At 29.3% G+C, this 24155-nt stretch overlaps 1 protein-coding gene across 1 annotated transcript; it reads right to left on the bottom strand.

Moving 5' to 3' along the window:
• Positions 1-235: 235 nt before the first annotated feature.
• Positions 236-22214, bottom strand: LOC148312334 (globin-like). The gene is made up of 4 exons (XM_088277436.1): positions 21939-22214; positions 2503-2661; positions 1415-1640; positions 236-545 (listed from the first exon to the last, which is right to left on the bottom strand). The coding sequence occupies exons 2-4, from the start codon at positions 2658-2660 to the stop codon at positions 405-407; spliced, it is 525 nt and encodes a 174-aa protein (XP_088133562.1). The 5' UTR covers position 2661; positions 21939-22214; the 3' UTR covers positions 236-404.
• Between the last annotated feature and the right edge of the window lie 1941 nt (positions 22215-24155).

Genomic DNA, 24155 nt, shown 5'->3' with positions numbered 1-24155 from the left:
TGCATGGATCTTTTTTTATGGAATAACCTGCAAAGGCTGTACTTATAGAGGCTTGTTTGTGAAAAGTGTATTAAAATTACCCAGACGAATTAAAAGTAAATCTTTTTTTAATTCACATATTTTGCAATTGGCGGGAATTGCATCAAAGTCAGTTTCGCAGTTGAGTGACTATGCCACAGCACCTGTCACTAATTATAGTCAATTGATTGATTATTAGTTTAAATAAAACAAAATATTAATGTTAAATCTAACATTTATTAATTAAAAAACAGAAAACTTGTATACATACAATATATATTTTTTGGTCAAACATGGTTTTGTAAATTATGTTCGTATGATGTAAAAATAGTGAGGTATTAAAATTGTGCATTGAAAAAAATATTGTAGGCGCCGCTCCGCCCGACCTAATTGTTTTCCTGGTTCGGTGTCAGCTCTGAGAAGATATTGGTGTACATGAAGGTGACCGCCCTCACCCAGGACTTCATTGTCGATTCCCCAAATTTGAATTCTTCAACAAACAGCTGGACCAGCACATCTTTGATATCCTGCAAAATAAAAATAAAAACATAAAATTCAGGAAGACTGTTCTCTCATTAACAGGTGTCTTAAAACTAAAATCTTTTAACTCTTTGAACTCTAAAGATTTGTAAGGCGGCCTGAATTGGCGAGGCCTATACCCTAATGGTTGATTTACTGGCCTCGATACCTATCTTTATTTCCCCACAGCCAATACCGGCCCGTGAAAAAAAAAACAATACAACAGTTTTGACTCATTAACAATGTCAACGTTATGACGTCACAACTAATGCAAAAGAGAAGAATTTGCCTAGATGTAAAAAAAAACTATAGTATTGCAAATCATGTGAGCTCTTCCTTTGCATTGGATCAGGATTTGAAAATTGTTTTGCTGTGTATCATTCTATATTATTTTATTTAATTAATTGAAGAATTTTTTTTCTTATTGATAATTTATTTTTATTCTTCTCCGTCTTAATCCTCATTGCTGAGGGTTGTGAGCCTTGCAGAAGCAATGACTCTTCTCCAGTTATCCCTTGACTGCGCTGCACGTAGCGCTCCAACCACTGAGGTGCCTGCTGCTGCCTTAATTTGATCGGTCCATCGTGTGGGGGATCTTCCTCTCCCTCTCTTTCCCTCCAGGCTACCGATCACAACTAGTCGTTCCAGGCTATCCTCGTTGCCACGCGCAACGTGTCCAAAGAACTGGAGAATCCGTCGGGTACAGATATTGGCCAGAGACAAGCCATCCAAGCGTAGTTCCTGGCGAATGGACTTATTTTTATAGTCTATTATTATTTTTTGGTAAAAAATTGCCCAGGAGCTCCGAGTTTACGGGTTTAAGTTTTGAATAATGTTTAGATTACTTAGGGTTTGATATCAAAATGGTAATATTTACATTGAACTGCTTTTCTTCTATTTTCCTAGCCTTGTGGTTGGAGCCGACCTTCTTGCACATTGTAGCAGCCAATTCCGGTTGGTGTAATTTGTCAATTATAGAAGACAGCGAAGTGATTACATTTAGGGCGTGCGCATTAAACTGTATATTGCCTTTCAAGTCATCTGTTGGGATGTTTTTGAACATTTTGAAGTGTATTTTATGCTGCGGATATTTCTGGAAGTATCTGAAAGTAAATATTTTACATAAATTATATATTTATTAAAATGTACATTGCAATGGAATGGCAAAGGAGATGTCATTTGTTGGTGCAGACAATCCACAGGATTGACACCAGAGAACGCACTGCAATACTAAGGGATATCTGCCTTCTTAGCAAACTAGAAAATTGGGTTTTTTAATATTTATTTTTATCTGTACATGCTTGCAGTATAATAAATATTTATTATAAATGGCTTAAATATTTATCTTTCGGTTTTATCCATAATGATTCCCAAAATTTAGTATTTTTAAAATATTTTACAGTAAGCTAAGGTTTGTTAAATTTTTTATGAGATTTTCTTCACATGTTTATAAAATGATGTTTGAAAAAAATCAAGCATTTAAGCATATCAAGTATACTTTATAATTACACACACTAGTAACACAAGTACCCTTGGCACAGGAAAACTCAGTGAGGGCACTTTACTGTAATTTGTAATTATATGTATGATGAAAAATAAATAAACAGTAAGCTTTATAAAGAAATGTAAAAAAATGTTTATATAATGGTGTTTGAAAAAAAATCATGCATTTAAGCGTATCAAGTGTACTTTAGTATCACACACATTGATAACACACATACCCTTGGAACGGGAAAACTTAGTGAGGGGATATTATTATAATTTATATGTATATGTATGACAAAAAATAAATAAATAGTAAGCGTTGTTAAGAAATGTAAAAAATATGGAAGCATAAAAAATATGTATTCATTTTTTGACAAAATATTGAGAGTGAGAATTTAAGGCAAGAATTATATATGATACGCCGATACAACATGTCACCATCATTGTGTCCTGATGTCCAAGAAATTTTGATTATTTTACCTTGTAAGTAATTCTGTGCCTGAAGCTACACTATCGGCACTGACTTTCTTCCAAGACTTCTTCACATTGTAAATGTCTCTCACGGACAGGCCAGACTTTGGATCTATGGTATCAGGATCTTGTCCTCCCCACCAAAGGTAACTCATCAGCGATCCCATTCTGAAATCAAGTATTTTCTATTTATATTTCAAAAGTTAAGAAGTGAAAACTATAGAAGTTCAAATGGCAAATGAAAAGTAAAATGTGTAGATAAATCGCGGTGTCAGAATGTAAGTCATTTTCCAAAAAAAATATGGGATATATATGGGATAATGACCTTCAAAATATTTTTATCCATTCCCATTCACTTTTTATTGCAAATATAGCACTTTCATTAGATTTAAGTTTTGTAGACATTTCTTGGTGGAACTGGATTTTATGTAATAAAATAACTGTAGTTTTTTCCACATAAATTTTATTTGTCTAGTGACAGGGTTAAGTCGTAACTGACATCATCAGACTGGTCAGTTACGACGAAACCGTTTTTTTTGTGAAATAAACATTTTTTTGTGTAAAAAAACTATGAAGTCGTTATTTTGTTATAGGTACAACGCTTTGATTATAATACGGCAAAATAAGTACATAACTACTTATATGCAATAACAAATATAAAATTAAATTGCAAGTTTAAAAAAAATATTTAAAAAAATATCTAGTATTATAATTTTATTGTTTTTCAGAATAACTTAAAAATATTGCATGAAAACTCCTTTGAATTCTATCCCGTCATCGTTATTTAAGAAAATTAACAAACGTGCTAAGTAGATTGCGTGACTCAGGCGTATATTCGTTAATTACATACGTGTATTCGTGGTACAAAATAATACAAATTAATGTAATGTAATAATCGTATCGTGGCTGGTGTACATACACGTTAACAATGTAATGTAGATAAATTTAGCTTTAATTCTGAACATTTGTTTCTTTAATCTATTAAATACATTTTAAAACCGTTGGTTGATGTGTAAGTATTCTCAGGATGTTACTGTAAACGTAATAAGGGTATTTGTGTTTTATCGAACAGAAGTAAGATTACATTTCTCTACACTAGGTAAATATAACATTTGTAACATTTGTAGTCGAAACCCCGATATTTGAATTGTAATATAATATAAGGGCCGGCATGTTGTTTTTTTTTCAGCTAGGCAAATACCGATATTACCGAGCCACCGGTTTCAGGTGTCTTAAAAAAAAAACAAAAAAATGACTGCTTTCAATGATGCATAGTATCAGTATCAGTGGAGCGTTATCATCATACTCCTAGTTCATCAATTTATACGTATCTTTGAACTAAATCGTTACTGAGAGAACATTTAAATTGTTTTTGTAAAATACGATCCACATCACAAGAAATTCGGAAATGCTAAGCTAATATAAATTTTATACCATCATTACATGCAAAGACAAATTTTATTAGGACATCCGGTAATTTCCCGATACTAAATATGTGTTCAAATATAATTTTTTTTTCATAAGATTTAATTTCAATCCATTATTTGGGCACCTAAAATGCCTCCCCTTGGTGTTTCCATCTTAGGTGACAGAAATGCTTCAACACTGCTTAATTTATTACTCTGAACTGTGACCTAAAGCGAAAAACTGTTCACATTGCTTTCGTGTAATTTACAATTCATACAGCATTGCGTTTTAAGATGCCCTATACACCGCTGGGAACAAGAGACGAGGGATGTGAGCGTCGTTAATATATTCGATATATTTTATTCCAGAAATAAGTAATTAACATCATAGTAGGAATCATACTAACGGGAAGGTAAAATGGCAATACTTATACACGTATTTGTTCATGTAGGGGAACAATCCCGAGATTTCCCGGGTGCAAAACTTATCCTGGGATTTTTTAATGCTTTTGAAGTAAGGTAATTGTTATATTTATTATACTTAAATAAAACTTGATCTCTTTTATAAATGATATTCTTATAACGATTTGTAAGCAGATGATGTGTATGTAATGGTATTTTAAATAAAAAAATAAGCATACATAAATAATAATAAAAATACGATAAGTCGAAAAGATTATCATATTTTTGAAGCCTCGGTAAATTTCCGCTTACATTTCTCTAAATCTAACAAATAAGCAACAGATATTAACTTTGTAATTATTAAATATATAATTTATCCAAAGTTGAAAATTTGTAATTGGAATATTTCACTAAAACAAATCCCAAATATAAATTTAACAACCTATTGCTCGTTGCAGGTAAATATATTTATATTTGACAATATTTCGAGTGTGTTCAAATATTTGTATACAAATACTGAATTTTACCGCACGAAGAGTTGTTAGGGGGACTTTCATTGATATTTCAATATACAAAAAAAGAAGTTATGTAAATGTCCAGACTTGCATATAAACATTTTAATTACTTCCTTGTCGCAATTGAGATACCGAAAAATATTAATATTTTAGGAATTATATTAAAAAAAATAAAATTAACAAAAATACTTGATATAAATGTAAGGTGTCTACCTACATTACAAATTAGACTAATTAATTACATGAAAAATACAAATTATTAAATTTCTAGAGAAACTTCAAGATAAAATTATTACAAATTATTTAAAAATGATAACTAATAAACTAACAAACTAATCATCACGTCGCTTCCCCGCAGGGGTAGGCTGAGAGAATACAACGCCACACCAATTTATCTTTGCACACATTCTTCGCCTCTTCCACATTAATACATTTTCTCATAATATGTAAATACACGTCGAGTATTCCGACTCCTGACATGACTACTTTTAAGTTTTTGAAATACTTGATCATGCCAAGTTTGCCTCGCTCTTCCTCGGCTTCTATTATCATACATATTTATATTTTTTAAATAATCATGCTAAAGTTAAATCCACTTATTCAATCTCGGGACTAGTTTCGTCAAAGTTGATATTAAATTTTCAAAAATTCCCGGGATTGCGGGCCCGGGATCGAATTCCCTAGTCTTGTGTAATTATTTATCATCTGTCAACGTCGCGCTCGGGAGACAGCTATTACATCGGTAATGTCGGTAGGTAACGCACTCTGTCAGTTATACGAGATAATTGGATAATTCAATTACAGTCGCTGATCTGACTGATGTCAGTTCGGGTATGTCTCCCATCAGATGTAACACATCCCATGAAGTACGCAGATACAAGATACAACATTAACATGCTCTTTTATGTAGACCGAAATTATTGTAATTCCAAAGGATTTAATATTAAGTACACGAAGAATATCGGGTTTATGTTTATAACAAAAGTAAAAAAAAATAGTTTTCGATCGCGTTTCCAATTTTCATTATTTTCACGTTATTTTTATGCGTATTATTTGCCTGTTCAATTGTAACATATTTTAGGATTTTTATTTATTCATTATAAAAATTTTAAAACAGACTTTTAAAAAATCGATATCCAACAATTAGCAATACCGTTAGATATCGATTTTTTAATTTTAGTCGATTTCCTTTGTTGATCCTTTCAGTTTTTTTGTTATTTTTACAGTTGGAACATTGAAATAGAAGCTTTATATGCATAATGAAGAGTATTTCATAAGCTTTCATTGAGGGTTCCATTTCTTTTAACAAATATTCAAGTCATAAAATATAGAGCCAGCATGTTTCGATTACTTTACTAATTTGATGTTGCGATTTGTAAATGTTAAATACTTACAAATCTTAATTTAAAAAAAATGTTTTATACAATATAAAATTACGACAAACGTTAGTTTTACATTTATTGCTAGGAATAATAAAGAATTTCATGAAATGTTTGAATTTGAAAAACATATCTCAAAATAAATACACGTAAGTATTGTTAATTTACAACTAACAAAAGTCAGCACATATAAAAGTCACTACAATACTACAAGAATAAATAAAACATTCATGTCCTGCATGAATTTGCAATATGACAAAAAAAATATTTCTCCATTTATTACAGATTTGAAAAAAAGTAAAATAAAAAGTATTAATATATGGGAATTCTTCTAAATAAGAATAGTATTCAGTTGTATACCACGCAAGTACATATTATACTCTAAATTTGAAAACAGTAAAAATTGAAAACAGTTTAAATATGATTGTCATCAAATAATAATATTTTTGTTTTGTTTTTATTTTTTACTATCATTTTTGAAAACGTGACAACGTAAAATTTACAAAGACCTGAATAATACTCGGAAAATAGATGTGTGTTGAATAATAATTGATATTATATCATATTTATGGTAATCTAACCATTGAAATTCCGAGCAGATAACTGAAATTTCTGCTCAGCCTTTGTGCTGTGAACAATTTGGAATAATTTAAATTTAATTACCATTTCAGTCCTCTAATCTCAATTACCCAGATTAATAATTATTAAACTCAATGGCGCTCAATCACAATCCATATCGCGTAGCGATATGAATGCGTTACAAATTCAATAAACCGGAAAACTATCGAATTTTCCAAAAAGTGAAATCATTAAAACGATACACAAATATCGTAGTCATAGAGGAGAAAGTGACCAAGTGAATTGTTTTACAAAAACGTGAACATTGACTATTTGATATCATACTAGCTTAATATTGCCCTGAAAAAATTCCAACGGATTTTAAACTTGGAAGTATAATATATTGACTTGTTAAAAATGACTCACTACATTGGTATTTATTTTCTTGCCAAGCAAAAGTGACTTAAATGGCACTCCTGAACATTTTAAGTTTTGGTAGTTGGTCACTTTCTCCTGTACGACTACGATATATCTACACAAAAAAGAGGAATATTTGAAATCGTTATTCGTGATTTTTGGGCAATGTTTATATGTTCCATCTGGATTAAAACATGTTTTTTAACCTTTCTGGAAAGGTACAAAATTAAGGAATCTTATTTTTTCAATTTTCAAGAAAGTGGATAGAATTTTTATGCATTTTTTTCAAGAGAAAAGGGAAAACTGCACGATAATCCTTTATCGTGCATTTTTTGATACATTGTTTTTAGAAAAACAACATTTATAAAAATAAAATATTTTTCATAAATTTTAGTGCTATTTCATAATATTTCAATATTATGGTAGGTTATTTGTATGATAATTTAAGTTTTAATAATTACCTACAATTCAATAAATATTTTAATTGATTTGACGATGATTTTGTAGAACAACATGAGTTCATTAACGTCAACACGACTAACTTCGAGAACTACAGATGTTCGCATCAACAAATGAAAATGCATCAGTTTGTATTTTCACCCGTTAATGAGAAAATATGTAGTATCTAAACTAGTCGTGTTTGCATTAATAAACTCAGAAATGGTCTTTAACAAGATTTTTTTAAAAATATTTATATTGAAATTATAATATATTCCTGAAAATTTCAACGACCGTTTTTTTGGTGAAGAAAAAGGCAACAAGTTATAATCACTTCATTATTTGTATAATTTTATTTGACCTTTACACACTTAATAAATCATAATCACGCATTGATTCCGCATATTCTGTTCTATTGATAAAAGAATAATATTTGTAAACATGATTACAAGTTCTTAAAAACTAAAATATAAATAAACTTGGCATTAAAATAAAATATGGTCAAGTTCATAAGAGAGTAAACCGAGGAGTAACTAGCCACTTTTTGTCAGTTTTTTCAAGGTGATTTCAATAATTTCATTGACAACACTAATTAACCTTTAATAATGTTCGTATGTAGTTTATGTTTAAAAGTAGAGTTGATCTTCGGGTTACGAACTTATATTCATTCTGTAAGACTGCTCGTAAGCCAAAACAATTTTTCCTTTATGAATTAATTTCTTCCGGAGCATTTTAAAAAGGTTCAGGATACGATTTTTAAACAAAACAACAACAAAAAACTGTGTTAAGAAAATAAGTTTGGTTTTAGTTTTAGGTATTAACACAACTGAAAAATCACAAAAAAATTAGGTTCAAGCCATATGTTTTTTTTAAATATATATATTAAAATCAAGAAATATTTTGCTTTAAACAAATTGTTACGACAACATTTTGAGTGTGTAAAAAAAAATTATAAGCTTAATAATAAAAATGAAAATGGTATTTTCTGGCGTTTCTCATGTGTGTGATTATAATCCAGGATTTGGATCTCACATACTAATATAAGAGTTTCTGCTTAATAAAAAGCTTCTTTACATCTCACCAATAGATGTCTCTAGTGAAGTTCTAGTGATTCAAGAACAAGGTTTCTAAATTGGTTCATATATATAGAACTTCCATGAATTTGAGTAGTGTGGTTGTCAATAATGGGTAGAATTGGTGAATGTTACACGTGTGTAAAGTGATCACTTAAACCAGCCTATGACGGTCGTCAGCCCCGTAAATGCCCAGACTTCCATATTCTTCTTCATCTTTGATGAGATGTCAAAAAATAATATGAAACTGTTACGAAGTTAGTCATGTAAAATCATGAAAGTAAAATTTAATATCACTCTGGACTAATACAAGAAGCGCAGATAACACTGCATCGAATGCCTTTTGGAACATTGGGTGCGGATAAGAGGTAGAATAACAAAAACGTAATATAAAATATTGCGTAAATTTGCTATAAAGTCAATAATTTGAATTTGTTCACTATTTAATAAATTATTTGCATCGAAAATTTCGGAATAATATCAATATGTACAATTTCTATATAGTTTACTCTACATATGTATATTGTGCTTATTAGTATGAGAAGTAAGTATATGTATGAGAATTAGGTAGTTATTTCAATTAATTTTAATTTTCTCCCATGATAAAATTTGTCGGTCAAGTGGGCTAATTGAGCGAGATCGTTATGTAAACGCTTAAGTAGGTACTCGTATATGCTTGAATAATCGTATGAGGAATTTTATAAACGTATTTTTTTTTAAATCGCGTTTTTATTAATAGAATTTTGCATAAATAATATTTTAATGCGGAATTTTCTTTATTAAGACTGGAGAGTAAAATAAATGATAATAATAAGTATATTTAAATATTATCTGTGAGCGTTTTCAACGCAGTAATTACCCTTTTTTTCAAACGTTTTTTTCAAAGAAAAAAAACAGCAAAAAATAACAAGAAAAAACAAGAAAATGATGATTACGAAACATTTGATTAATGATCCTAAAAAAAAACTCGTTCGTATTAACTAATTACCACAACATTCCAGTTATGATATGGAATACTTGTATCCTTTTACATTTATACATTATAAGTACGTATTTTCACGGGATTTTTTTTGACCTTTTTTTTTACTTCGAACGATATTTTTTTTATAAAATTGGTTGTAAAAGATAAATAACTGTTATTAAATTCCATTGCTGTACTACTATTGCCCGTCTCTGTGGTGTAGTGGTTAAAGCGTTTGGCCACTGTGCTGGAGACCCGAGATTAGATTCCCGAGGAGGTCAAAATGAATATGTGATCTTCCACTCTAAAATTAATTAAGTATTAATAAGGACTGGTACCTAAAGAGCAGAACTGATCACTTTGCCTTTCGGTAAATATCGATCAAGTCAACAGTGTATAGATACGACGCAGTGCCTTATGCATCATTGGGTGCAAGTAAAGGTTTGAAGACGATAAAAAATGCAATTTAGTATTTTTCCTCAAGGGACTCGTACACGTTACCGAGTCCAAATTACGTAAGCGTATACGCTGGTGCTGGTGTGCATTCCCGAGTGCCCTACCCACTGCTGCCATTCATCTTTTCCAAAAAAAAACTAATTTACTAACTAATCATCACGCCGGCTCCCCGCAGTGGTAGACAGAGAGAATAGAACGTTACACCAATCTGTCTTGAAAATAATCTTCGCCTCTTTCATATTCATGCATCTCCTCATACATACTTGCCGATCAATCCGACTCCTGACTTGACTATTTTTATGTATTTGAAATACTTGATCATGCCAAGTTTTCCATTACCAACCACATTCGCCTCATAAATTATTTTAACTATTCTTTCTTTACTCATTCGATTCACTCGCTCGAACCATCTTAATATACCTTTTTTCTTTTCCTACATTTCATGAAATAATCCTTCTTCGCTTACTCGAACGATATCTTGATAATGAATGATATTCCACCTATGACGTCCTTCACTTATGTCATTTGCATTATTTCAAATAAATAAAGAGAAGAAGACCGAAGAAAATAAAATAAAGAGGAAGACCGAGAAAAACTTGGCACGATCAGGTATGCCAAATACTTAAAAGTGGACAGGTTAGGAGTCGGAATGTTCGGCGATAATATAAGAGGAGACGTAATTGGGTAAATGATCAAGAGTTAATTTAATGAAAATTGTAAAATAGTTTATATTCTTAACGTTTCTCTCTTTTTTGTGTGTATATTAGGTTAAAATGGTTAAAAACAATAAAAAAAATGTATGTGAAAAGAACTCCACCGACAAAATACACAAGGTGGCTTGGTGGGTCTCTGCATTTAAAAAAAAAATGTTTGAAATTGTAATAATTGTCGGGTATGTATAAGGAGATGCACGAGGAAGAGGCGAAGAATGTTTGCAAAGACAGAGTGGTGAGGCGTTCTATTCTCTCTGCCTACCCCTGCGGGAAAGCGGCGTGATGGTTAGTTAGTTCAAATAAATACATTACTAGATCCAAGAATCAAGATTTCAGGCCCGATCAACTTGCCTTCACCACTGTCTGATACTAACTTAAAGTGACATATCGCTCACTCCTTTCAAGAATGTCATAAATCAAAAATCGTCATTTTTCAGTTGAGCATGTTTTCGGGATGCCCAGAAAATGTACTATATCCCAGCACAAGCGGCATATTTTAAACTTAAAATTTACCCGCTACAGGACAGAAAGTGTTGTTTTTGCATTTTGAAGAAAAGGTATTGTTTAATTATTTTTTTTTAAATATACTAAATATTTTTCAAATGGAGAAAAAACCTTCAGGTTTTACCTAAAAAGATCTGTTGCACAGTAAAAAGTTCAAAAAGTGGCTTGATATTTATTTTCAATACATTATATTATATTTTTAACCTTTTTTTAAACGTTCTCCTGCAAAATCAAGTTTTTTGATTTATGACGTTCTTGAGAGGAGAGAGCGATATATCTGACGTGTTCACTTTTGGCTTTTAATTAGCTCTGGTCTGCACATACTATAAAAATATTGTAAATACTCGTACATAAGTACATACACGTACAAAAATAAGAGTGAAGAATCTAAAATCAATACAATTCCGGTTTTCGGCTACTCGAAGATATCAAGTGAAATATTCATCACGTAATATTTATTCATTAAAAAAATATTTATGTTTGGCGTATGTATTACACCACGATTTTTTTTATTATATAACTGCAATTTTTCAACAACTCAAGGGTGGTAAATATTTGAACCTAAAGAAAAGTTCAAGTTTGAGAATCTGAAAAGATTTTACAATATCAAAATGCCATACCAAACAATTCCAATAGAACTTCAAATATTTAAAAAAAATTTATACCTATAGAAAAAAAGCCTTTTATACACGTTAATAAAAAAATACAACAAAGAAAAAAAAACATTTCATGCAAACAATAAACAATGAGTGAAGTCCCTCTCCAAGTACAAGAGCATAGTCTCTTTATTGGAGAGGCGCAACGTAACTAGCATTAAGATATGTTAAAAGTAAAAACGTCTAAGAAATGAATTCAACTAGAATAATTTTTATAACCATATTAAATTTCGTCCGCCTCCGTTATGTAATGTTTGGCGTGTTTAGCTACAGTACTGGAGGTCTCGGGTTTGATTCCCAGGGGGGGGGAAAGAAATATGAGTGGTTGTACACTCATATTTCTTTAATATTACCCTGGACTGGTCCCTGAGACGCAGGAGTGATTACCTCGCCTTCATGTACATAACGATCAAGATAACACTGCGTCAATACGATGTAGTTTCCTATGCATCATCGGGTGCGGATAAGGGTTAGAAGTAATATATATATATATATATATATATATATATATATATATATATATATATATATATATATATATATATATATATATATATATAATATATATATATATATATATATTGTATATATATATTGTATTTAAATATATATATGTATATATATATATATATATATATATATATATATATATATATATATATATATATATATATATATATATATATATATATATATATATATATATATATATATATATATATATATATAAATATATATATATATATATATTGTATATATATATTGTATTTAAATATATATATGTATATATATATATATATATATATATATATATATATATATATATATATATATATATATATAAATATATATATATATATATATATATATATATATATATATATATATATATATATATATATATATATATATATATATATATATATATATATATATATATATATATATATATTTATATATATATATATATATATATATATATATATATATATATATATATATATATATATATATATATAGTTATATATATATATATATATATATATATATATATATATATATATATATATATATATATATATATATATATATATATATATATATATATATATATATATATATATATATATATATATATATATATATATATATATATATAACATACAATGTTCGAAATGTTAAAATTAGATCAAAATACTTCGGATATAAATAAGATGAGGTGTGTTATATCAGTTTTTAAGTAAACACTGGTTGTAGGAATGAAATGTTACAAAAATCGTGCACACTTACATAATAAAAAAAGAATTCAACCAAAAAAATATTATACTTATTGAATATACGTGATAATTTGTCATTTTTATTACAGAGGTTCATAAGTGATTAGAAAATATGTACCTGTATGTTTTTAAAAACCGTTTTGTTTCATTGTCCTGTTATTTTCTTACGAGATTATTCGATGTAATAATGCTAAGGAATGGCGATATACGAGTTAGTTTATATGATCTTGTGGACATCGTATCACAGCAGAAACATAAAAATAAATTTAACTGCACCAAGAATAACATGACAGGGTAAACGGAGTTATTGGCACTCCCCCAGTTATTAGCCAAACTTAGTTCATATGTGAATATTAACTGATAATAGACAGTGTAAAAAAATATTAGCTTTGACGATTTTATAAGTTTTTTGAGTTGTGTTTTTTCCAGATTGCCGAATATTTAATTTAAAAAAAAAATGTTTTCATTTTAAGCTGGATTCAATATTAATATCGGATTTTAAATCATTCTTCTAGCTTAGGTTAGGTAAGGTTAAGTAATAACAAAAAAATGTTTTAACTCTTGTATGCCAATTATTAATCATTGTGCTATAAGAGCCTAGCATAAAGGACTATTTTCAATTATTTATCATATTTTTTAAATATCTAATAGCATCTTTCAATATGTATTTGAAAGTTGGCTCAAAATTAATATTTCTCCTATTGGGTTTTATAATAATAATATTGTCAATTAATTTTGAATGAAAAAAAAAATTATATTTTTGAAGCAGTTAGTTGTCATATGTCGGTTTACTATATAATAAACAACAGTGAATCGAGTAGTCCACTTGCAAACCACTTTATTATAAAAAAATCAGTTTTTTTAGCCAATGGCGGCAATCGGTAAAATATCAAATCTTCTTCTGATTTGAGCTTTTTTGAGAGATTTTTGAAAGTGAACTTTCGATCGGCACAGCGAGTTTTGCAAAAGTATTGCTTTTTCTATTTCATTTTATTCCTAACTTAACGAGTTTTGGCAGATTATGTTAAATTTGGACGCTAATATTTTGAATTTTCTACCGATTGGGGCCATTAAAATCTTAATTTAAACTTAAAACTTGGTTTGCAAGTGGACTACTCAATTGAGCGTAGCGTTAGAGGTCCGTGGTTTGATGGTTCGATCCCCACCCTAACAGAGATTGGTTCATATTTTTAAATATAAACGTATTATCTTGCAAATCAAAATCTGTAATTTTTGAAAATTAAAATATGAAAACATAAAAAAGTATTTCATAATTCCAACATATGAATAAGTAGCCACTAAGAGCCTTGTCTAGTCATCGTTATGAAAGAGGGTGATATGTGGTGGTGATAAAGAGGTGGAGGGAGAACAGGTCCCAGATCCCAATGGTTATAAGTTTTAAGACTCCAGTACTCTCTGAATAATTTAGGGTCTGGTAAAACCTTGTTTTACATCAGTACTTACTGTGGATACTACCATTATATAAAAATATTTATGAAAACAGTAATGGATCCAGTTTCGATAAAAACAAATTTAAAATTTTGATTTTTTTTTGCAGATTCTTTGTGGCACATTTCATCAAATTAAATAAAATATATCTGTTGTGTAAAGGCAAAGGGGTATATCTGTCTGAGACCAAATTTTACAGGAGAGCAAAAACATACATGTGAAATTAAATAACTCATTCGTTTTATGTATTTTTATATACATATCTCAAAAAAACTAAATAAGTATTGCGACTACAGCTATATCCTTTTGCCAGATTATGGAATACACTTTTTTGGACATTTTGTAGGACAAACATCGAAAATGAAAAATTTGACAGAAATACCCCTTTGCCTTTACACTACCGATATATATGTAAAAAAAAGATTTAAAAAAATCAATTAAATGCCTTATCTTTTGTCCGCCTCCGTAGTGTAATGGTCAGCACGCTCGGCTACCATTCTGGAGGTCCCGGGTCGATTCCCAAGGGGGGTAAAATAAATAAAAGTGATTTTTTCACTGTTATATTTATTCAATACTACCCTGGACTGGTACCTGAAGCGGAGGGCTGATCACCTTTCCTTCATATGTAAACGATCAAGATAACACTGCGTTTATATGACGCAGTGCCCTATGCACCATTGGGGTGCGGATAAGGGTTTTATTTATTTATTTTTTTTAAATGCCTTAAATACATGTTAATCGAAAAAAACACACAAAATAAAAAATACAATCATAGTAAAATTAAAACTATTATATCACTCATAAGTCCCTCTCTACGCACAAGAGCTTACTCTTTATTAGAGTGAAAAGTGGAACTAATTTTAAGATCGTTAAAAGTAGAAATGTCTAGCAAATAAATTAAATTATAAAAAAAAAACTATGAATGATTATTCCCAAGTTTCTCATGTTTCATCGTAATACAATAGAGGTAACTGATCCAAATAATATTATTTATGTGGGTAACGTGTGGTCAAATGTTTATTATAACTTATTACCTGTGTAGGTGTAAGTAGGAAGTACTGCATGACTTGTTCAATAGTTGTTACGTAATGTTTGTCCTGTATGTACTAATGTGTTAACACTTTCACTACCGACTACCCATCATATTGTAAGAGTGACACACAGTTTAAAACACTACACCACTCTGACTTTCATACGTATTTAATTTTTTTGTTGTAATCCTCCATATTCATTTATGAGGGTAATAACATTCTTCTATATTTATGACACGCCTTGCATTGAACGTACATACCCGCAGATTATTCTGACTCCTGACACTTTCCAATAACAGATTCAATTGATCATTTATCATGTCTATTCATCCTTGACTTCCATTTTCAATTGTATTCACCCCATATTTTTTTACAGTACTATTGTAAAATATATTTTAGGTATACATTGACAAGACACACAAGGTGGCTTGTTGGGTGTGAATTTTTTTATTGAATGTATATTTGTATTTATATGGTCAACAAATAAATGTTTCAATAAAAAAATGGTGTACACATATTTATATAAAAAAATATATTAATTATATATATATATATATATATATATATATATATATATATATATATATATATATATATATATATATATATATATATATATATATATATATATATATATATTTATATATATATATATATATATATATATATATATATATATATATATTTATATAAATATATATATATATATATATATATATATATATATATATATATATATATAAATATATATATATATATATAAATATATATATATATATATATATATATATATACATATATATATATATATATATATATATATATATATATATATATATATATATATATATATATATATATATATATATATATATATATATATATATATATATATATATATATATATATATATGTATATATAATCGAGTTATCAACATAGTGATTTTAAATATTTAAAAAATCGCTTTTTCACTAATAATTCAGGCGATCCCAGTATGTAAAATAATTCGAGAAGCATCTTGTATACATTTAAATAAGGGATTTGGTTAATTTACATTTTAAAAAAAAGTTTGACAATTAATTGAATAGTGTGATTGTCAATGATAGGTGGTATGGTGAATTTTACATGCGTGTTAAGTGATCATTTAAATCGCCGTATGACAGGTCTTATTTATTCAAGTATCTGACGAAAATTCTTCTATCAAGAGGGTTAAGCTGGCGACATTTTTAACAGATTCTAAATAAAAAATTGCATACATGTCTGAGCAAATAATATCATTGTTCGAGTGACAGGGACAACAAAATGTTGCACTGTCCATCTCTGACGTAAAATAATGTATTATTATTTGAAACAAGATAATAAACATGATTTTTTTAGGGATACACAAAAAAAATTGTCATGCAAATGTTTGTTCACATATGTTGTGAATAAATAAGTGTATAAAGTGATCTCTTAAGCCTGCCAAATGCCAAGTCGTAAGCCCTGGAAGGTTCAGACTTTCATTTTCTTTCGTATAAATGTACACATCATCTCAAGTCTAGACACCCATAATAGTAATTACCGTTTAAATCTAAAGTTCAGAAAACATAATGCATTTGATCGTAAGCTGTACTGTCAATTTGCATGAAAGAAAAGACGTTACTCGGTAATAACGTACATATGTATATCTAAAACTATAAACTAACCCCTATCTTACATCCCCACGAGGAAGCGTTATGATGGGTGGCGGATCTCATCACATCAAGACGTTATATTGCGTGCTAAGTAAATGCATTAACGTTCAGTGAAATGGCAATTTAATACCCATCTTCAGCTTAGAACCCCTATTTTACATACTAATATGAATAAATATTTGCATACGTATATATATATATATAAATATATATACATATATATATTTATATATATATATATATATATATATATATATATATATATATATATATATATATATATATATATATATATATATATATACACACACATATATAAATATATATATATATATATATATATATATATATATATATATATATATATATATATATATATATATATATTTACATTATTTATTTATTTAAACTTCATTTACAGAAAACAAATAAGTACATTGGCGGGCTTATTGCTTAAAAGGAAAATCTTCCAATCAATCAAAAACAGACTAGTGATATTGATTAAAACGTTTGATACCATTTATAGCTGTTTGCAATCAGAGAGTAGTAGTACTTGAACATTAAAGAAAAACATAAATTACACATTAACATATAAAAAAACATGAATTACAAAAGATGGTAATAAGGAGGGCAAAGGAAAAGGGAGTTTAAGGAAGGAGGTAGAGGGAAAAACTAAGGAAGGAAATATAAAAAATATATATGTAAATTCTGACTTAAAGTAACGATTCATATTGTTAAATTTGATTAATATTTACGGCACTGGAGCACAGTGCTGCGTTTGCGAGCAAGCTGATCTTCATTTACTAAATCTCTCCAAAAAATAACTTTTTTTTCGCCATTCTTTTCTTTATTTATTTTTTCATTTGTTAATTATTGTAATTTAATTTCATTATATCAAAAAAATGTTGTAAAACATATATGGCTGACTAAAAATTGCACCCACCACTTAGTCAAGCTGAATTTTTTTTTGATTATTATTATTAATGTATAATATAATGCCTATTAGAATATTGCAAAGAGCTGTGGTTGTCTCTAAATTTGTGTTATTTTATTCCGTGACAACATTTTAGAATTAGTTACATCTAACTAAAATATCATATCTCCGCCTACGTCATGCATGATTGAATGACATGTGATAGACAAGTAACTCAAAAAAATCTATCAATCATCAGAGGTACCCCTTATAGTAAAAAAAAACAGTCAGAACACATTATTGTACGTTCAATTTGTAAATATGTGTATGGTTATATGAACACGGTTATTTTATTGAATTCTATTTTTATTTACATATACATATATGATATTATGTGAGGCGTTTCGTCTTATTAAGACATTATCAAACACCGACTTCTATGAAGTTAAGAAATCCACATTACCCAATAAAATACCCACCATTATATGTATCCCAAGACCTAATAATAGCATTGTTTGTATACAAGGACTTTTTGTAAATATTTTTAGTCAGTGTTTGATAATGTCTTAATAAGACGAAACGCCTCACATATTTTCATATATATCGTAGTCATACAGGAGAAAGTGACCAAGTGCATTTGTTTACAAAAACGTGATCATTGACTATTTGATATCTTAATAGCTTTAATATTGCCCTGAAAAAATCCCAAAGCGATTTTAAGCGAAGTATAATATATTGACTTGTTAAAAATGAAAAACTGCATTGATGTTTATTATCTTGCCAACCAAAAGTGACTTAAATGGCCCTCCTGAACATTTTACGTTTTCTTAGTTAGTCACTTTCTCCCGTACGACTACGATATGTAAATAAAAATTGTTTTCAATCCAATAACAGTGTTTATTTTTTGATATATTACCCAACAATTGAAAATGGAATTCTACGAATTGTCTGCAGTTACAATAAATATGATAATATATAGAAGTGAGAACAGTTTTTTTAGTTGCACATCAGATATCGATTATTTAATACGAGTACAGGTAAGCAACTCCGTCCCTACTAGTCTTTGACGCTAGTCTCCTTTCCTTATATTTACAATCCTCCTTCATTTCCTTTCCCAAAAAGTGCTAATATTATTCACCCTGGCCTTCTTAGTTTGCGTCATTCGTATCCCAAATATATCAAACTCCAAGATCCAAAAATATGGAGCACAGGGTTACACATATTGCCTTTATGCAATTAGCGATCAAGATAACACCGCGTTGATTGCTGAGGTGCACTATGAATTAATTGAGTACATATATAAGGGTTAAAGAAGGTTATTTTTTTCAAAAACAATTTCACAAAATTTTTTGAGTTATATACCAAATAAAAAAGCGATACTAAATTGAAAAAAATACCTTGTCTTCTATAGTTTTTATTCAATTTAGAGAATGTGAGGGTAGTAAATACACATGGGGGTTATTATTCGTTACATTGAATCGAATTTTACACCTTATAGAAGGTTTTATTCAATTCTATTACCATATTCATTACCTGTTTCACTTAAATTTGGGATTTTCAAATCACCTCGAGAATCTCTTGCGAAAATCAATAATACCCTTATTGAACCTTATTTTATTAGAAATACCCTTAAATGTTTACCCCACTTGTATTTTATATATGTATATATGTATATGTTAACACTCGTATTTCCAATAAAACAGGATTATAAGTGTTTTTAGTAAATGTTACAAGTCAGCAAATGCAATTTCACTGGAATGCTAAAAATGCCTCCCATATAACTATAAAAGATTATTTTTCTTTAATTTAATTTTGTGGGTATTTAATGTTTTTTTATTTAAAATTTAACGCTTTTACAACGTTTTTGATAAGTGAGTATATGAAATAAAATTGAAAATAATATAAATTAAAACCATTTAAAAAAAAATATACTTGACCTATTTTAAAGATATTTTAATAAAGGATTATCGGAAACCATTCCGAAAAAATATTACATAGGTTTGTAATATTTTTTTGAATGGTTGAATTGATGAAGTAGGATCAGGTAACGATATTAGGGCGGAGAAAGGCTGAAATGATACAAAGGAGAGTTAAGGTTCTAAGGATAGAAGTCATTGTAAGTGTGATCCCAAGATAAATGTCAATTTGAGAAATTCAGTCTGGCAGCTTGAACGGAGGAAGAATTAGTGATGTTATGATTCTATGTTGAGGAATGGAATATGTTTTCTATTGAGAACTACGAAGCGATAGACCATAATCAGAATGGTAGATGAGTTCTCAACAATAAACAATTATTGTAAGGTAGATACATACATACATGGTAAGGATTGGCGATGAGAATATGACCTTAGGTTATCTTTTATAAAAAATGCCCAAAATGAGTTGAATAATTATCATTATTATGATGAAGAGTTAAAAATAAATTAAAATATGCTATCCAGATAAAAAATATATATGTGCAAAGCAAAAATTCTCAAGATAATATTAGTTCTCTGTATAACTTCTGTTTTGCGAATGAAACAAGATAACGCTATCAGTAGAAAATATTCGTAAGTAAATTAAAACAAGGTGTCTCAACTTGAAATAAAATATCTAGTTTTAATATAAAAAAATAATAAAGAAGTTTTAGCATCCCAGGCATTTACGACCTGCCATTTAGCTTGTAACGTTCACCATTCGCCCCATTATTGAACATACATATGTGTAGTAATTTTTACACTGATAAAAATTCAATGGTCTTGGATCTTTTTCACACGTGGGTAGTAACTCAATAGATTTGAAAATATGGCTGATTATGGTGCCATCACTTGAGAAATTTGTGAAGTATACATAGCTTACTCCAGCATAACTATTCCAGTAAAATTATAAATAATAATAAATTGTCGAAATAAACAACTTTAATTGTGTTAAATGTTATAAGCATACTACACTTATTCGAGGTATTATGATATAATTGAGTAGTTAAATAAGAAACTAACAATTATGTTATCCAATTTATATAATAATCATATTATCTAATTTTGTTGAAATTAATTTTTATATGTTCGCTATGACCGCATTTAATTTATCAAAAGTGATAAAATAAAATCAAGATTAATATATGATAGTAAAACTTTATTTATATTGTGTATACTTACATAAAATATAACAGGGATTGTGCTAAGAAATAAGTAAAAATAAAAATTTATAAAAAATAAAAAATAAAAAAATGTCTCGATTCATAGTATTGTTACTGCGATTGTCTAGCATGCTAGAGGTATGGGGTTCAACTGCTAGTGGGGTGTGTAAAAAATAAATGTTTTATTTTTACAATAATATTTATTTAATATCACCCTGTACTAGTATCTGAAGCGCTGGACTGATTTTCTTACATTCATATAATTAACGGTCAATTCAAAATTGCAAAATCAATTTGTTGCAGTGCCCTATGCACCATTGGGAGAAACCAGCAGATGAGGGTAAAAGTAAGAATTTAAAATATATAACGTAACTCGACTATCGATATTTTTTAACGTGCTTAATAATAAATTAAATAAAACAATGATAAAATGAAAATAAATCCAATGATTTAAAAGTAGAAGAAAAATTATGGGATTTGAAAGTCAACAACAACATCGATTTACCTTAAGTGATACTTTTCCGGTTTTCGAGTTTTCCCTCCAAATCTCCAATTGACAGCGAATTTATGACGAACAGATTTTCCGGAAATTCAAGTTGGGATTCGAAAAACTCTCGCTAGTTCACTGCTAGAGACTGAGTACTGATAATCACGTTGGGTTGTGTTGAAAGAATGTTCGTTTGAATTAGAAATCAAGTTTCCGAGTCGAATTTCGTTTTCCCGAACCGGTATTACGCTCACTTTACACCAGACGTCCTCACTGCGCGGCGGCTGCCGATTTAATGAGCAGGATTAATTGTCCGACGTGTACATAGGCTCATAGCTTATGGGACACGGCTGTGAAAATGCAAAACGTCATACGCAAATTTTCCTGGAAAAACTTAAAGAAATTATTTTGGTACCATTTTATTTTCTTATTGTATGTCATATTTTTTGCTATGAACAAGTCGCATTTATTTATTTATTATTTTTTCTCTTGTTGTGCACTCCACGCTGAATGTTGGAATCGTCATGGCATTTTTTATTTGGTCAGCAGCCTCTCTAAACAGCATAAGTTGCTGTACTAAGTGCACTATAGTGAAAACACTCCCTTTTTAAGTTTTTGAGCTAGGATATACGTATATATCTTATTCCTTTTGCTGCGTTTACTTTCCACTGTGCTTTGCAATGTAAAATGTTATTTTTTTAACTTGCAAAGCCTCTACATACTTTAAGAAGCTTTGCAATTTATTCCTTTAAGGATAATAAGGAAAAGGAAATTTAATGTGAAAAATACATCACAAATACTTAGACTAATTGAAAATAAATCTTTCTTTTGCAATTGGCGGGAATAGACGACGACGCTATTTTCGCAGTAGAGCGTCTAACAAACCACGTCACGGCGCTTGTCGTATTTCATCATTTCATTTTTCTCTTCCCTAATAAAATAGCTAAAGTGTTCTATCTTATTTTTATTACAGTGTTTATAAACTTCACTCTATTTTTTCCATGCGTCTGAAAACATTTTATCGCCTTGGCTCACTTGCCTCTGACGAGGGCTTGAGCTCGCACGATTCCATTAATCATCTGTCGGCAAGAGATTCAATAATTTATCATTTTATATAACTAATTCACTAACTATCCATTACGCCGCATTTCAATAGGGGTAGGCAGAGACAATAGAACGCCACACCAATCTGCATCTCCTCATACATGCCCGCCGATTATTTCGACTTCTGACCTGAACACTTTCAACTTATTGACATTCTTGATCATATCAAATTTTCTACTATTTTCAGCCACAAGCGCCCTTGAGGTAGTATTTTAGGATAATAGGGCTATATACATAAATTATCATTTTTTTATTATTATTATTAGTACATTCGATCATACGAATACATCGTTTTGCCGCACATTCGTCTACCAGTTCGCATTTTGATTGCAGTCTACTTTCATACTTCTTTTTCCTTCATGATTTACTTTCATATAAACTTGGTACCAGGACGTCATTGTGAACTGTCAATTTGATTCGCTGTTAAGCTTTATTTGCCATGTATGTATTATATTTTGTTTTGTTTTGTTTTTTATTTTTTTATTTTATTTGTATACATTTATTTAAATCACAGTTTATACATATTTAGATTTTTTTGCAGAGACCCACCAAGCCACCTTGTATGTCTTGTCGGTGGAGTTCTTTTTTAATACATTTTTTATTGTTTTGAGCGATTTTAATAGAATAAAGACACATTTTACTATACAAGTATACATCATAAGATAACATGATTCGAAGGCATGACCTAGGTTACGTTGTATATGATAGAAGGACCTACAATCTGAAGACTAGGAGAGCTGACCCTTACAGCCTACAAAGACGATAAGTTGAGATGTAGCTAGGACGAGAAGAATAACGAGACGTTACGAGGGTGTGCGGCACACGCGACACCGGCGGAATTTGCCGATGTGTACGGAAGATTCGGAACTAAGTTAATGTAGTGCTTAAATGTTTTAAGTTTCTAGTAAAAGCGAGGCAGGGTGCGCTGGCAATTTATGGCCACCCGGAACGGGAAAATTGAAATACTTCTCAAACTTTTCCGTTAATGGTCTCGGTTTATGATCGGAATAATTCTCGGTAATCAAGAACGTCCCGGTAGGAACCTACTTTCAGGTCGAAGATGAATAACGAATACAAATTCTGCGTTTATAAAAAAAATCGATTAGAGTCATTGGTCATTAATGGCTTAAA

This window comes from Brachycentrus maculatus, unplaced genomic scaffold (genome assembly GCF_059751285.1).
Source record: "Brachycentrus maculatus isolate JH-2025_06_01 unplaced genomic scaffold, ASM5975128v1 h1tg000042l, whole genome shotgun sequence".
Taxonomy (NCBI): Eukaryota; Metazoa; Arthropoda; class Insecta; order Trichoptera; family Brachycentridae; genus Brachycentrus; species Brachycentrus maculatus.
This window is presented reverse-complemented; position numbering and strand designations above follow the sequence as displayed.

What these genes read in the sequence shown, in the direction of transcription:
- LOC148312334 (XM_088277436.1), bottom strand. Translation starts at nt 2,660, where the DNA reads ATGGGATCGCTGATGAGTTACCTTTGGTGGGGAGGACAAGATCCTGAT. An exon ending in GGCACAGAATTACTTACAAG is followed by an intron (nt 1,641 to 2,502) that starts GTAAAATAATCA and finishes ATTTACTTTCAG; the next exon opens with ATACTTCCAGAAATATCCGC. An exon ending in TAGAAGAAAAGCAGTTCAAT is followed by an intron (nt 546 to 1,414) that starts GTAAATATTACC and finishes TTTATTTTGCAG; the next exon opens with GATATCAAAGATGTGCTGGT.